The sequence below is a fragment of the Ranitomeya variabilis genome, chromosome 4 (genome assembly GCF_051348905.1).
Source record: "Ranitomeya variabilis isolate aRanVar5 chromosome 4, aRanVar5.hap1, whole genome shotgun sequence".
In the NCBI taxonomy this organism is placed as follows: Eukaryota; Metazoa; Chordata; class Amphibia; order Anura; family Dendrobatidae; genus Ranitomeya; species Ranitomeya variabilis.
In genome coordinates this window covers 562,832,533-562,848,260 of record NC_135235.1, presented here as the reverse complement: position 1 = coordinate 562,848,260, position 15,728 = coordinate 562,832,533, and the positions used below count along the sequence as shown (strand labels likewise).

At 40.6% G+C, this 15,728-nt stretch overlaps 1 protein-coding gene across 2 annotated transcripts in view; it reads right to left on the bottom strand.

The window, feature by feature from the left end:
• HNF4A (hepatocyte nuclear factor 4 alpha) overlaps positions 1–15,728 on the bottom strand; it is a 192,314-nt gene that overhangs the window by 15,145 nt on the left and 161,441 nt on the right. For both annotated transcript variants that reach the window (XM_077252784.1, XM_077252783.1), the window contains exons 2-3: positions 1,318–1,492; positions 1–74 (exon numbers count right to left, since the gene is read on the bottom strand). The exon at positions 1–74 is cut by the window's left edge and continues 21 nt beyond it. In XM_077252784.1, the coding sequence (XP_077108899.1) occupies positions 1–74; positions 1,318–1,492 (249 nt within the window). The remainder of the gene's footprint in view (positions 75–1,317; positions 1,493–15,728) is intronic.

The window sequence follows — 15,728 nt, the reverse complement described above, 5'->3', positions numbered from 1 at the left end:
GAAAACACTTTTTTAACCTGCAGTATCGACACTGGTTCCTCTTGTCCTTGTCGACCACACATTGTCTATTAAACCTGAAATGAGGCAAAAAAGGGAGTGTTACTCATCAAACCTATGGTTAGATCTTCTCCCAGAATTACCCATAATGACCAATAAAAATATCACAGTGCTGCAGTCTGTAAAGCCTTTCGCATTGTTTCTTACTAAAAATCTTACTTTCAAAAGACTCTTTGTTGGCTAGAGATTTCCATTGACAGATGTTTAATAATTTTGGAAGATGGTGGACGACCAAGCTCTGGGACTACACCAGTATCCCTTCTGGAAGGACTTCAGATAGGTCACAATTCAGAAGATCAGTATGCAAAAGGTTGAATTCCCCACAGGTACGACACAGCAAAGAAGAGAATTAAGCTCCCTATATAAATTAGACTAATGGTAGTTGAACCCGCCAACATCGGTTCTGCTGACACTCTAATGTGTATCGGGTAAGGGACATTTGACTGTCGAGGAAGTCAATGATCTGATTTTCGAATTACAGATCCTTTATATCCTTTATCAACCAAATGAACACTTCTGCACATGGGAGAGCTAGCCGAAATGGCTGCCAATTTTTCATTTTCCTCCCATTCTTCCAAGAGCCATAATATTTTTATATATCCGTCCACAAAAAAATTATGAGGGATTGTTTTTTGTGGCACATGTTGTACTTTTAAATAACACCATTCATTTTATAGTGTGATGCACTGCAAAGCTGGAAAAAAAATTCTGCGTAAAATCAATGAAAAACATATACGATATCAAGTTTATGAAAATGAGACCCCTGATGAAGCCGCCAGTGTGAGTGTTGATCATCTTTGGTCCTTACATGGTCCCTGTCTTTTCCTTTTCTGGTCTCCTTGATATGCTTCTAGGTTACAATTGTATGCATCTGACAAGGACTAATATATTTATCAAATCATGTACCTTAATGCATGAGTTCTTGACCATTTGTCCTTCCAGCTAGTGTACATGTTTCCCATTGTGGCTGAATCACCTGCATGGTTTTCCATTGGAAATATTGAGTTATTGGAAGTTGAGTGTGAGATCGCTCAGTGATTTCCTGAACTTCACCTCATTTTCATTGACATATCATAAAGGCCTATTGTTGGAAATGATCACTTGAAGAGACTGCTCCATTGAAGTCTGGAGTTTCCGACTGATTGATTCATTAGGAAGTCCTACTGCTAATGAATTTATGAGCAGACCTACAGGTCTCACCTATCTATTGATTAACCCATTTTCATTCAGTAAATTGCTCTATATGCAGATCCACCCTACCTGCATGAGTACATGTGGTTCTTTCTGACGCTTCTTCTGAAAAAGCCTTTGCATCCATCACAGCTGGAAGCCCCGTAATGTTTTCCTGTTGCTCGGTCACCGCAAATTGCACATAAAGAGTTAACACCAATATTGTTTGCAGCATTGAGACTGGTGACTTCTGACGGTGAAGTATCTGAAGATATAGAAGATATACTTTTTTTAGTATTCAAATAAACAGTGGAGTGGTAAAATTCGGAAAATCAAAGATATGGTCACATATGGGTTAATTATTCAAGTACCGTAAACGCTGGTAATATTTTTACTTTCAGTGACAATACTGGAGTTAATTATTCCTATGGAGACCACCATTGCCAGCGCTGGTCGTACCTCATAACCGTCTATGTTGTTCCCTAAAATGGGTTGGTCCATTTGAGAAAATGTATTTTCTGTAGAATGGATCTTTGGTAACAAGATGGCCACAGATCATCCACTGCACACCTAAAGATCAGCTAAGCTAAGAGGAGACCTGTATTGTTCATCTGCTCTTCTGCACCTCCACAGATGATCTAGAGAATTAGACAGCTTCCACTTATAGATAGAGGTCCTTAATGGGTGGCTTTGGCAATTGAATCTTCTGATCTGGACAGGCTTGTTTGAATGGGAAACTATTAAATCAAAATGTTAGAGTATATCTAATTTGATATTTCATATTCCAACTACATTTGTGCACATACCATTGTGGAAGATTATACAGGTCCCTGTACACATTAGGGAAAGTTGGTCGAACCCACTGATTCCAGTGGGACCAGCAGACAAAGATTTATGAATGAGGGGAAGGCTCCCAACACTCCTTCAATAAATGATGTGGTGGAAGACAAGGATCAGCCTTGCTGAATTTCAACATTGGTTCATGATCTGCTGGTAGATAAGTACCCAGGCTGTACATACATGCATATATATATGGATCAGGAAAAAAAGGCATGATCCAGCTCACTCACGCTGAAGTAGCCAGCAATCCTCAGCTGAAAAAACACTCCTGCTCAGTGGTGACATGGAAATGGAAAGTAGGAAGATCCAGTCATATTTTGGATAATAAATGGCAAAACCTTTATTTGTAAAATAGGATATTCTCAGTACTTTATGAGAAAAGGTGTAAGGACTTTTCTACATGTTTTAACTTGATGATTGATTCTGATGAATTACAATTAATCCACGAGTAAGGACTGAGCTTCAGTTCGAAACTCATAGAAAAACTCTTATGCCATTTTTTCCATAGAATAATGGGAATATCCTGTTTTATGCATATCTACAAATAAAGGCTTTGCAATTTTTGTATCCAAAAAAACAGTTGTATCTTCCTACTATCCATTTCCATGTATATGATGGAGTCTGTTGAGGTAGCTAGGCAGGTGACGTGTACCCAGGTTTGCTCTTACTTTATTCCTGCTGTTCTCCTAAGCATGCCATGTTTTGTCTTTTGTAATTCTTTAATCCTCCGTATGGTTCCAGAGATATGGGCCCTTAATTTAGTATCAATTTTAATGGACTTTACAAAAGGGGCATAGCTTACATATTCTTTGGGGGTCGTGTCTTTAGGATGCTCTGCATAATTGGCCTGTGAGCCATGCCCCATCTCTAACCTTATCTCCTTATAGCCTTATCTCTAACTGCAATGGCAAATTAAATGCTAAAATCAACAACAAAATTAGACCAAAAAACTTATATACAGTTAAGTCCATATATATTTGGACAGATACAACATTTTTCAAATTTTTGTTATAGACATTACCACAATGAATTTTAAACAAAACAATTCAGATGCAGTTGAAGTTCAGATTTTCAGCTTTCATTTGAGGGTATCCACATTAAAATTGGATGAAGGATTTAGGAGTTTCAGCTCCTTAACATGTGCCACCCTGTTTTTAAAGGGACCAAAAGTAATTGGACAATTGACTCCAGGGCTATTTCATGGACAGGTGTGGGCAATCCCTTCGTTATGTCATTCTCAATTAAGCAGATAAAAGGCCTAGAGTTGATTTGAGGTGTGGTGCTTGCATTTGGAAGGTTTTGATGTGAAGTAAACATGCGGTCAAAGGAGCTCTCCATGCAGGTGAAACAAGCCATCCTTAAGCTGCGAAAACAGAAAAAACCCATCCGAGAAATTGCTACAATATTAGGAGTGGCAAAATCTACAGTTTGGTACATCCTGAGAAAGAAAGAAAGCACTGGTGAACTCATCAATGCAAAAAGACCTGAGCGCCCACGGAAGACAACAGTGGTGGATGATCGCAGAATAATCTCCATGGTGAAGAGAAACCCCTTCACAACAGCCAACCAAGTGAACAACACTCTCCAGGAGGTAGGCGTATCAATATCCAAATCTACCAGAAAGAGAAGACTGCATGAAAGTAAATACAGAGGGTTCACTGCACGGTGCAAGCCACTCATAAGCATCAAGAATAAAAAGGCTAGACTGGACTTTGCTAAAAAGCATCTAAAAAAGCCAGCACAGTTCTTGAAGAACATTCTTTGGACAGATGAAACCAATATCAACCTCTACCAGAATGATGGAAAGAGAAAAGTATGGCGAAGGCGTGGTACAGCTCATGATCCAAAGCATACCACATCATCTGTAAAACACGGCGGAGGCAGTGTGATGGCTTGGGCATGTATGGCTGCCAGTGGCACTGGGTCACTAGTGTTTAATGATGATGTGACACAGGACAGAAGCAGCCGAATGAATTCTGAGGTATTCAGAGCCATACTGTGTGCTCAGATCCAGCCAAACTGATTGGTCGTCGTTTCATACTACAGATGGACAATGACCCAAAACATAAAGCCAAAGCAATCCAGGAGTTTATTAAAGCAAAGAAGTGGAATATTCTTGAATGGCCAAGTCAGTCACCTGATCTCAACCCAATTGAGCATGCATTTCACTTTTTAAAGACTAATCTTCAGACAGAAAGGCCCACAAACAAACAGCAACTGAAAACCACCGCAGTGAAGGCCTGGCAGAGCATCAAAAAGGAGGCAACACAGCGTCTGGTGATGTCCATGAGTTCAAGACTTCAGGCAGTCATTGCCAACAAAGGGTTTTCAACCAAGTACTAAAAATGAACATTTTATTTAAAATTGTTTAATCTGTCCAATTACTTTTGGTCCCTTTAAAAACAGGGTGGCACATGTTAAGGAGCTGAAACTCCTAAACCCTTCATCCAATTTTAATGTAGATATCCTCAAATGAAAGCTGAAAGTCTGAACTTCGACTGCATCTGAATTGTTTTCTTTAGAATTCATTGTGGTAATGTCTATAATCAAAATTAGAAAAATGTTGTCTCTGTCCAAATTTAAGAGCACAAACTGGTTACTTTTGCTGGTTACATGTCCTCTTTAAGGTGTATGGACACACATGGAATCAGTGGTAGGTGGTGGGGGAGTCCAGCTTAGGTTAACCCATTTCCTTGCCCTATGAACATATACTAGATAGGAACCTTTGAATGAGTTCATGAGCATGTACTGTACCCCCTTAACCCAGTGGTTTTGAATAGTATTTCCCAAACTCCAGTCCTCACGGCCCCCAACAGGTCATGTTTTCAGGATTTCCTTAGTATTGCACAAGTATCATCAAGGCATCAGGAATTCTCATCTGAGCAATACTATGGAAATCCTGAAAACATAACCTGTGGGGCTTGTGAAAGCTGGAGTTTGGGAATTACTGATATTAACCCATTATCGACCGCAGATACGCATTAAAAAGGTGGCCGCTAAGGGGCCTTATCCCCTCATTGTTTTAAAAACTGCAATCAGGAATAAGGCTGTAGTGCCCCCCAGGGTCGGTAAATCTATAGGGTCTCGGCTACCGGGGATAGGGAGACCATGTAGAACATGATCACAGACAAATATTCTGGTCCCCAATCACGTGATCGCCGTTATTCAGTGAGTAATTGCGATCACAAAAAAAAGTGTGTACGCTGTTACATTGATTTCTCTCTTTTATGACCTAATATACACTTCAGAGGAGAGAGAAATGATGCCCCCAAGATCCTACGATACCTCTGCCATCCCCTGGTTCCTCCTGATCCATCTCCAGGCCCTTCGCTTCATCTTCCTGAAAAAAAAATGACGGCCGCACTCGCAGTATGCCCCCCCCCCCTCGAAATCTGCCTATTTTTCCTATTGGTTCTTTTTGATCACTGTAATAGACCCTATTATAGTGATCAAAAGAAACAACATAGCAAATCAAATCCCCCTTTGTCACCCTCTTAGTTAGATAATTTAATTTTTTCCATTCTTTGCAGTTGGGGTTAAGGTCAGGGTTTGGGTTGTGTTAGCTTTAGGGTTGGGGTTAGAACGTTTTTTTTTTTCAAAAGTAAAAAAAAAAATTATGACTATATGATGGCTAGTGTTGAGTGCAAGTGCTCGCTACTCGAGTCTGTATCGGGTTGCTCGGGTATGCACATAGTGTCGCGTATGCCCTCACTATATCTCTGGATAAAATCCTTGAGAGGTGTGAGGTGTTTCTACTGTTTAGGCTCACCAGGGGCTCTCCAAGTGCACATGATGGCTGCTAATTATTCCATTATTTTTTGTGAAAAAAATGTAATGTTCATTTTTTCCTTCCACATTGCTTCAGTTCCTGTGAAGCATCTGAAGGGTTAAAAAACTTTTTGAATATGTTTTTGAGTACCATATGGGTGCAGTTTTTAGAATGGTCAAATTTCAAGTCTTCTAAATGCCTAACCAAAAAAAATTATGTTTCAAAAATTGTGCTGATGTAAAGTAGACATGTGGGAAATGTTATTTATTAACTATTTTGTGTGATATAACTCTCTCATTTAAGGGCATAACAATTTAAAGTTTGAAAATTGCAAAATTTTCAAAATTTTTGGCAACTTTTCATTTTTGTCTTTTTTTTTTAAACAAATAAATGCAAGTCATTGTGTAGAAATTTACCACTATCATGAAGTACAATATGTCACAAAAAATCTGAGAATCAGTGAGATCCGTTGAAGAATTTCAGAGTTATTACCTCATAAAGTGACACTTGTCAGAATTGTAAAATTTGGCTTTGTCATTAAGGTCAAAATAAAGGTCACTAAGGGGTTAAACAAGCAGCAGAAAGAGGTCTCATTTTCGAAAATGTTTACACTGTAGGGCCTATTTTACTATAAAGTAAGAAAAAGATTTTTACCGAATAAAGTTTTTGCTTTGTAAAAAATGCAGCCGTCTTTGTATCCAAGCACCTTTGTGACAGTTCTATAAATGCTACGATTTAATTACCCGTGAGCCAACAAACTGCAGAAGAAACAAAATACCAGACCGCACCCTAAATCAGTACAGCCCTAAGCTGTCAACTACTTTTACTATGTAACACCCTGCAGAACAATCATATGTCATACAGATCATAAGTAAAAACTAACCAAATAAGAAACACGGGTACAGAAAGGTAACGGATAAGCATAACGTGTACCACCACTTCATGCCCCATGCTCCATGTCTGAGATATAGCTGACAGTAAATATTAGCCTGTAGGATAAGGCTTATCAATGATGGCAACATAAGCATTGGCATTGTTTGCTCAAACTAGGAAACTTTAATCAAAAACAAACTAACATTGAAACCTATCACCCTGTTAATACTCAGTATCGCTGTTGGCATATCCTTCCCTCCTTGACAAGATGCACTTGAGTCTAGTAAGCATGAGGAATGAATCTTCTAGATTCACATGGATGCAAGCTTTTTGTTGGAAGCAATCCCGATAGATCACGTTGGTAGATTTTTTTTGGCAGGAGCTAGGTGGTGAAATGTCTATAGACAAGTTGTCTGCCAGACAGGGTTGGTCTACCTTATTGTCAACCAAAAGTAGACACCTTTGTTGATAGATTCTTTACTCTATGGCAGCATCCACCAATTATCCAATGGTAAAGACTCTTCTAGATTATTCTGTTTCCCTCTTTTTGTGAAAATCAGATAGACTATGCTGGTTGATTCTTCCTTCTTTAGCAGGATCTACCAAACATCTTATGTGTATGGGCATAGAGTATTCTAGACTCTCTTGAATGTCCAATCGGATAGACATTTTCTTCTTTGAGAGGACCACCAACAGTTTGATGTATACTGGTGTGGAGTCTTCTAGACTCTTCACAATCAAAAAGACCACAATGGTAGATCTTCCTTCACCAGTAATCTGACCATCATGGGAATAGGGATGGTTTAAAGAGTTTCTTCAAAGTCAACTTAGCCCAAAATCAAATACGGTTGATTTTTTTGGTGGATACCTTTCTCTTTGGCAGAATCCAATTTTGATCTAATGTATGGGCAAAGTGTCTAGCCTCACTGATGTCTGCTTTTCGTAGAAAGCAGGTACAAAATGTTGACAGAACTTTTCTTCAATGGGAAGCTCCACCACCAATGGAATGTCCACTTTTGGGGTTGATAGACCATATTAAATCAGCAACACTAAACATTGATCCAATAAGTAAATATTCTCATTTTTCTTCACCATCAAAATGTTCTTCTTTAATATGTAACATACAGTACACACTCCACAAAGTTTCATATTTTGGACCACATTTGGTTAATTGAAGTCAAGAGTTCTATCTGGAGTGTGTCTGAATTCCATATTTTGGGGGATTAAGAAGGAACCCCCCAATAAAATCATGAACTGAGACCAGGACGTGGTGCAACCCGGGCCCAAGATATAGATCTGAAATATTCAGTATGTTACCTTCCTAATTAACTGTACAGATGTGGGTGTCATGTAAAAAGCCATCAATGATTGTTGACATGCTGCAACAACCTGGAATACATAAGATCCTGTCTGATGGGTGACTAAAAATAGTGACAGAGTACAAATTAAATATGACAATATGCTTATTACATTTTATTGTATGCTACAAACTGCGGAGTCCATCAGGGTGTTGTAGTATTACAGATAGGCTTTGTTTGTTCGTGGCTTGCTGTATAGCTGTATGTACAGTACAGACCAAAAGTTTGGACACACCTTCTCATTTAAAGATTTTTCTGTATTTTCATGACTATGAAAATTGTACATTCACACTTAAGGCATCAAAACTATCAATTAACACATGTGGAATTGAATACTTAACAAAAAAGTGTGAAACAACTGAAAATATGTATTATTTTCTAGGTTCTTCAAAGTAGCCACCTTTTGATTTGATGAGCTTCAAGAGGTAGTCACTGGAAATGGTTTTCCAACAATCTTGAATGAGTTCCTAGAGATGCTTAGCACTTGTTGGCCCTTTTGCCTTCACTCTGCGGTCCAACTCACCCCAAACCATCTCAATTGGGTTCAGGTCTGGTGACTGTGGAGGCCAGGTCATCTGGCGTAGCATCCCATCACTCTCCTTCTTAGTCAAATAGCCCTTACACAGCCTGGAGGTGTGTTTGGGGTCATTGTCCTGTTGAAAAATAAATGATGGTCCAACTGAATGCAAACCGGATGGAATAGCATGCCGCTGCAAGATGCTGTGGTAGCCATGCTGGTTCAGTATGCCTTCAATTATGAATAAATCCCCAACAGTGTCACCAGCAAAGCACCCCCACACCATCACGCCTCCTCCTCCATGCTTCACGGTGGGAACCAGGCATGTAGAGTCCATCCATTCACCTTTTCGGCGTTGCACAAAGACACGGTGGTTGGAACCAAAGATCTCAAATTTGGACTCATCAGACCAAAGCACAGATTTCCACTGGTCTCATGTCCATTCCTTGTGTTCTTTAGCCCAAACAAGTCTCTTCTGCTTGTTGCCTGTGCTTAGCAGTGGTTTCATAGCAGCTATTTTACCATGAAGGCCTGATGCACAAAGTCTCCTCTTAACAGTTGTAGAGATGTGTCTGCTGCTAGAACTCTGTGTGGCATTGACCTGGTCTCTAATCTGAGCTGCTGTTAACCTGTGATTTCTGAGGCTGGTGACTCGGATAAACTTATCCTCAGAAGCAGAGGTGACTCTTAGTCTTCCTTTCCTGGGGCGGTCCTCATGTGAGCCAGTTTCTTTGTAGCGCTTGATGGTTTTTGCAACTGCACTTGGGGACACTTTCAAAGTTTTCCCAATTTTTCGGACTGACTGACCTTCATTTCTTAAAGTAATGATGGCCACTCGTTTTTCTTTACTTAGCTGCTTTTTTCTTGACATAATACAAATTCTAACAGTCTATTCAGTAGGACTATCAGCTGTGTATCCACCAGACTTCTGCTCAACACAACTGATGGTCCCAACCCCATTTATAAGGCAAGAAATCCCACTTATTAAACCTGACAGGGCACACCTGTGAAGTGAAAACCATTTCCGGTGACTACCTCTTGAAGCTCATCAAGAGAATGCCAAGAGTGTGCAAAGCAGTCATCAAAGCAAAAGGTGGCTGCTTTGAAGAACCTAGATTATAAGACATATTTTCAGTTATTTCACACTTTTTTTGTTAAGTATATAATTCCACATGTTAATTCATAGTTTTGATGCCTTCAGTGTGAATGCACAATTTTCATAGTCATGAAAATACAGAAAAATCTTTAATTGAGAAGTTGTGTCCAAACTTTTGGTCTGTCCTGTATCTGAGTGTAGGAGGAGGGGAGACAAGTTGTAGACATTCTTCAGTTAAGTGGTTTACTTATGTTGAGTTGACATCTTGGAGATTACCCTAACCTTGTTCTATCTTTAACTAGGGGACACAAGTAATTTATTATAAACTGAATAGGTAATGTTATAGTCAATACTTGCTATACTGGATACTGGAGGAAGATGTGGGAGACCTCAGGCGTTTCACAGCCCAAATTGTGTAATACTAAATTTTCCCTGTGGAGGTGCTGTAGATAAATTGCTTGTCTTACAAATTTCTCCTACAAATTATAGCCGATCGCTGGGGTTGCTGGAAGCTGTAATCTGCCTCCTTTTGAGGAGCCTATCTAATAAAAGGGGTTGTAAAAAACAGACAACCCCTCCGAAGTTAATCATTCATACACCTGCAGCAGCTATATACTACAGCCATCCCACAAACATACCATAGCACATATGTTTAGAGGGAAATTGACAGCTCATACATTCTGCCCAATCAATCGGCAGCATGTATCATACCCTGGCTGTGTGCTTTCAGCCATATATGTTTAACCCTGAAACATTGTGGCATTTCAGAGAAAACTATAGTTCAATAGCCAAGGGAGACCGAGCTGGACCGAGCCAAACATATATGACTGAGATCATACAGCAAGTGCCTGATCAACGGGCAGAAAGTATCAGCTGCCAGATTCCCTTTAAGACTGGGTTATGACAGCTCGATAAAGGTCTTGTGACCGAAACGTCGCTACAGGAGGCAGAATAAAATGTAAGCTTCTATTTTTTCACCATCCATTGTGGCGCTGTCTTCTTGTCCTTTGTGGTCTGGGTTATGACAGCTGTCATAATTATTCGGCCCATCGAGTTCAGAAATTTCATAGAAAATTGCTCATGCTCATTAGCACATTTGGTCAACGTTTTGTGTAAAAAAAAATGTTTGTCTGACCAAAGGTACCTATGTTATCCCTAAGGGAGTTCTTTATGGGAATATAATTAACGGTGTCATCCATAGTTACCAACATTTGTGCTAGAAGTGCAAAAACCCTCTAGACCAGCCCAGATCTCAGCCAAAACATTGGTTCACTCTTCTTGGGGATTTTGGAAAAAGCAGAGTGCAGCACTTGGAAGACCATGCCCACTGCCGTTCCCTTCTAACCACGAAGAGTGCCCTGTTCGGCCAATTGGTGCGAGTTAGGGATATAACAGGATAGGGTATAACTTGTTTTCATAGAACAATCCCTTTAAGTATCTTACTAGCTCACATCCTTAAAGAGTTAAACAAGAAAACATTGGCTCATCTGTATATAAGAAGCTTTTACTAGGACAGGACTCATTAAAGTTTTTTCAAGGTTTGACCAAAACTGAATTACTTAGACAAGAGCAAGAAAAAGCGCCACTCTTCTCTGCCTCTCTGATTGGCTAAGAGTGATGACAGCGGGGAGGGGCTTATCTGACTAGCGCTAGAGTATCGAAAAAGTTAATGTGTTTTGTTTCTTGGAACAAGACTCAAGATTTTTATTTTACTATAAATGAAAAAAAAAAAGATGTATTTCCGCCCACATTAGTTTTGCTTTCAGATGCCATGTCTCGTAAAACCTATAAACAACCTTCAAAGTCCCAACTGTTATGCTCCGTTCTAAAACGAAATGCATGTTCCCCACTCATTAAAATACCGCATGCACATAGTCATGTTTGTCAGCCCTGATGCAAAGTCTGTACTGGGCCCTACAACAGTCACATTCATGTTTGCACAGGTGGAGGTGTAACTGAGTAGTTACAGACCTGCATAACATGATTTCGTCATTTTACACAGTACAACTGTACCCTGTAGCAAAGGGGAAAGAGTGAAGAGAGTTATTTCACGGGAAAGAAGAGTTCCAAGGAAGAGGAAGCTGGGAAGTAAAGCTGAGCAAAAGGTGAAGAGCACCCTAGAGAGACATATCAGAGGAAGCCAAGCAATCAGAGGACACAGGAGTGTTGTGAAACCATTGGGAGGACAGCCGTAACCTCCTGGCTCACTGGCCTTCTTCAGAGCAGTGGGTCAATTGCATTAAAGAGACTCTGTCACCAGGTGTTTTCCAACAAATCTGAGAGCAGAGAAAGACTCTGATTCCAATGATGTGTCACTTACTGGGCTGCTTGCTGTAGTATAGATAAAATCACTGAATTTTCAGTAGGAGATTATCCCTAGAGGACGAGTAAACCTTCTGCCAGGTAGTCCTCCATATTCATGATCTCTGTATAACCCCGCCCCATCACTGATTGGCGGCTTTCTGCCTATGCACAGTGTACACAGACAGCTGCCAATCAGTGGTGTGTGCAGAGTTATACAGCATTCAGAAATCTTGTAGATCTGCTGCAGACAAATCAGTAGTTTTATCAAAAACTTTAGCAAGCTGTCCAGTAAGTGACACATCACTGGAATCAGGGTATCTGCCCCTTTAACCCCTAATTAGTTTGCCTCAGTGGGTCTTGTAGCAAGAGACCACAAAAATCAGGTGGCCAGTAGGAAAGCCACTAGTCATACGCACTACTAAAGTTCAAAAATCCTAAAAAATAATACAGTTTTCTTTAATTTTATACAGTATATAATAATTATTATTTTATTAAATTATAATTTTCAAATACATAATGTTAATAGTTTGATATGTCTCTAGATTTATTTCTGTATTTGTTCTGCTTTTACAAAAATACCACATAAGCTGGTGTATATTTTTTTTAGCATAGTATATTAATAGTAAACTCTATTTTTGAAAAGTGGATATTCCCTGGCCTTGCTCCACAGACCATAGGATTTATATAGAAGAAACCTTTCAAAACCCCATTATTTGCATAACAACCCAATGTACATACATGTGAATATCGTTTGCCAATCTGCCCCCTATTTTTTTGTATTTCTTTTTGAAATCAGACACAAATATTTTTTTTAATGTAATTACTTTACTACTCTAACTTTAGCCATAGAAGAAGAGTCTTAAAAAAATAATATATTATAAAGTATGTGTTTTTTTTAAATTAGCGGACACTTTTCTACATGCGAGACAGCTCTTCCAGCAGGGTTCCATCTCTCCTCTCTCAAAATGTCAAGTTAGGAGAGTGGGGAAGCTGTGAGTGCTGTGATAGGCTTACCACAGTGATGGCAGCTAGATAAGTCTATCACGGCCTTCAAATTACCGTAACAGCCAGGATATGAGATTTGTCTGCAGCATAAGGCTTGTTAATGACCAAAAGACGGTCATTAAGGAGTTAAAGACTATCACATGTTCATCATTGGGTGAGAGCACTAAACACCCAGAGCACCATGGCCGCGACTATAGGAATTCCGTGGTGGTTGAGGATGACTTCTCAGTGACCAACAGAGGCTTCTAGATGTGGCAGACTTTGGTGCGACCTCCTGCATCAGTAGAGGTCCTCAGACCTGGCCAACATAGGCTTTTGTTGGAAATTTAGCTAAATTTAGAGTGTTGGCAGGACAAATGCAGAGCAAAATACTGCTAAAAAGTGGACCATGCAATCCAGCCATATCCCCATGTGGCAAGGTGTCCGTCCATGATCAAGCCATTCAAAGGATTTTCCCTCCTTAGATATTTATGGAGCACAGATGGGAAATGCCCAAGTCTAACTAATGGAGATATAACTGTTATGGTGCCCCTCAGTTTCCAAAACAGGTATGCTCACATCTCCATTTATGGTGGAAAAGTGTTTGTGCTCAATTTTTAGGTGTTCTTAAGGCCCCGTCTCACATAGCGAGATCGCTAGCGAGATCGCTGCTGAGTCACTAGTTTTGTGACGCAACAGCGACCTCAGTAGCGATCTCGCTATGTGTGACACGTACCAGCGACCCGGCCCCTGCTGTGAGATCGCTGGTCGTGTCGGAATGGCCTGGACCTTTTTTTGGTCGTTGAGGTCCCGCTGACATCGCTGAATCGGTGTGTGTGACACCGATCCAGCGATGTCTTCACTGGTAACCAGGGTAAACATCGGGTTACTAAGCGCAGGGCCGCGCTTAGTAACCCGATGTTTACCCTGGTTACCAGCGTAAATGTAAAAAAAAACAAACAGTACATACTCACCATCTGATGTCCGTCAGGTCCCTTGCCGTCTGCTTCCTGCTCTGACAGTGCCGCCGTAAAGTGAGAGCACAGCAGTGACGTCACCGCTGCGCTCTGCTCTCACTGTACGGCGGCTCAGTCAGAGCAGGAAGCAGACGCCGGGGGACACCGAAAGGCGAGTATGTACTGTTTGTTTTTTTTGGTAACCAGGGTAAACATCGGGTTACTAAGCGCGGCCCTGCGCTTAGTAACCCGATGTTTACCCTGGTTACCCGGGTGCTGCAGGGGGACTTCGGCATCGTTGAAGACAGTTTCAACGATGCCGAAGTCGTTCCCCTGATCGTTGGTCGCTGGAGAGACCTGTCTGTGTGACAGCTCCCCAGCGACCACACAGCGACTTACCAACGATCACGGCCAGGTCGTATCGCTGGTCGTGATCGTTGGTAAATCGCTATGTGAGACGGGGCCTTTAGACTCCTATTTCCTAATATAGAGTGTGGCCTTTCTTCCAGATAAAGGGTCAATGCACCCCAGCTCATGGGATTAGAGTGGATCACACTAGTTTGCAAAAACTATTTTACTTATCCTATTAGAGAATTCTTATAGAGGTTGACCCCCATAAAGGCTATGTGCACACGTTCCGGATTTTTCGCTATAAAAATGCGATAAAACCGTGAAAAAAATGCATCCATTCTGCATCCTATAGTTACAATGCATTCCGCAATTTTTATGCACATGTTGCGTTTTTTTCCGCAAAAAAAGGCATTGCGGAAAAAAATGCAGCATGTTCATTAATTTTGCAGATTTTTTGCGTTTTTCCCTCTATATTAGTCAATTGGGGAAACTCTGGAAAAAAACACGAAAAATCTGCAAAAAAACGCCCAAAATCCGCAAAAAAAAAAACCGCGTGCGGATTTCCTGCGGAAAAAGTCCGTTTTTTTGTCAGGAAAATTTTGCATAGATTCCTGACGTGTGCACATACCCTAACTTTAGTAAGAACTGTGTAATGCTTTTCCTCACCTGCGGGGGCACTGCAAGAAAATTAGACACCTACTAGCAGATTTGCCCACACATTGCAGCTAATCACTAGGAGCCCCAGCAGAAGGACACTGCAATCTGTTTATTGTCCGGGTATTTATCTAACTAAAAGGAACTGGCCACATTGGACAAACATTTTCAATCAGGACCTGTTTGCTCTCTTTACAAGTCTATTTTACTAAATACTTGTATTCCACACAAAGCAACAATGTCGGAGCATCTTACTTAGAACTTTGGCCCCATTTCGTCAAGCAGTTTGTGCCAGAATTCTGGCATAAAACTGCTCGAAATGTTACAAACTTTTTGCACACTGTTGCGCAAAAACGTTGTGATTTTGGGCATTTTAATGGCGGTCCTGTCCAGCTCCACTGTCGGAAGGGACAGGGAGTGGCCAGAGCGCCCCCTGACAAATTCATCATAATTTACCCTACAAAAGTGGAATATGTTATGCCTGGTGTATATTTCTGGTACCCGGCAATTGAAAAATGCGCCAACTCCATTAAAGAGGTGCACGCCTTTTTATAAATTTGTCTTAGTCCAGCGCATCCTTCATTAAGACTGCCATACAAAATGTCAGTCTTAATTAATTGGGCATTTGTTTAGTGCTGTTCTTTTCTTATTCCTCATGTCATTTTACAGCTGGGCGTTACCAACACACTTGTCAAGGGAGCATGTGCTGATACTGCCAGCACTGACAGAATAATATCAGACTGTGTGGGCAAACCATCAGATTGGATTGAACTCAAACAAGTGTTAGCCGAAGCTGCTG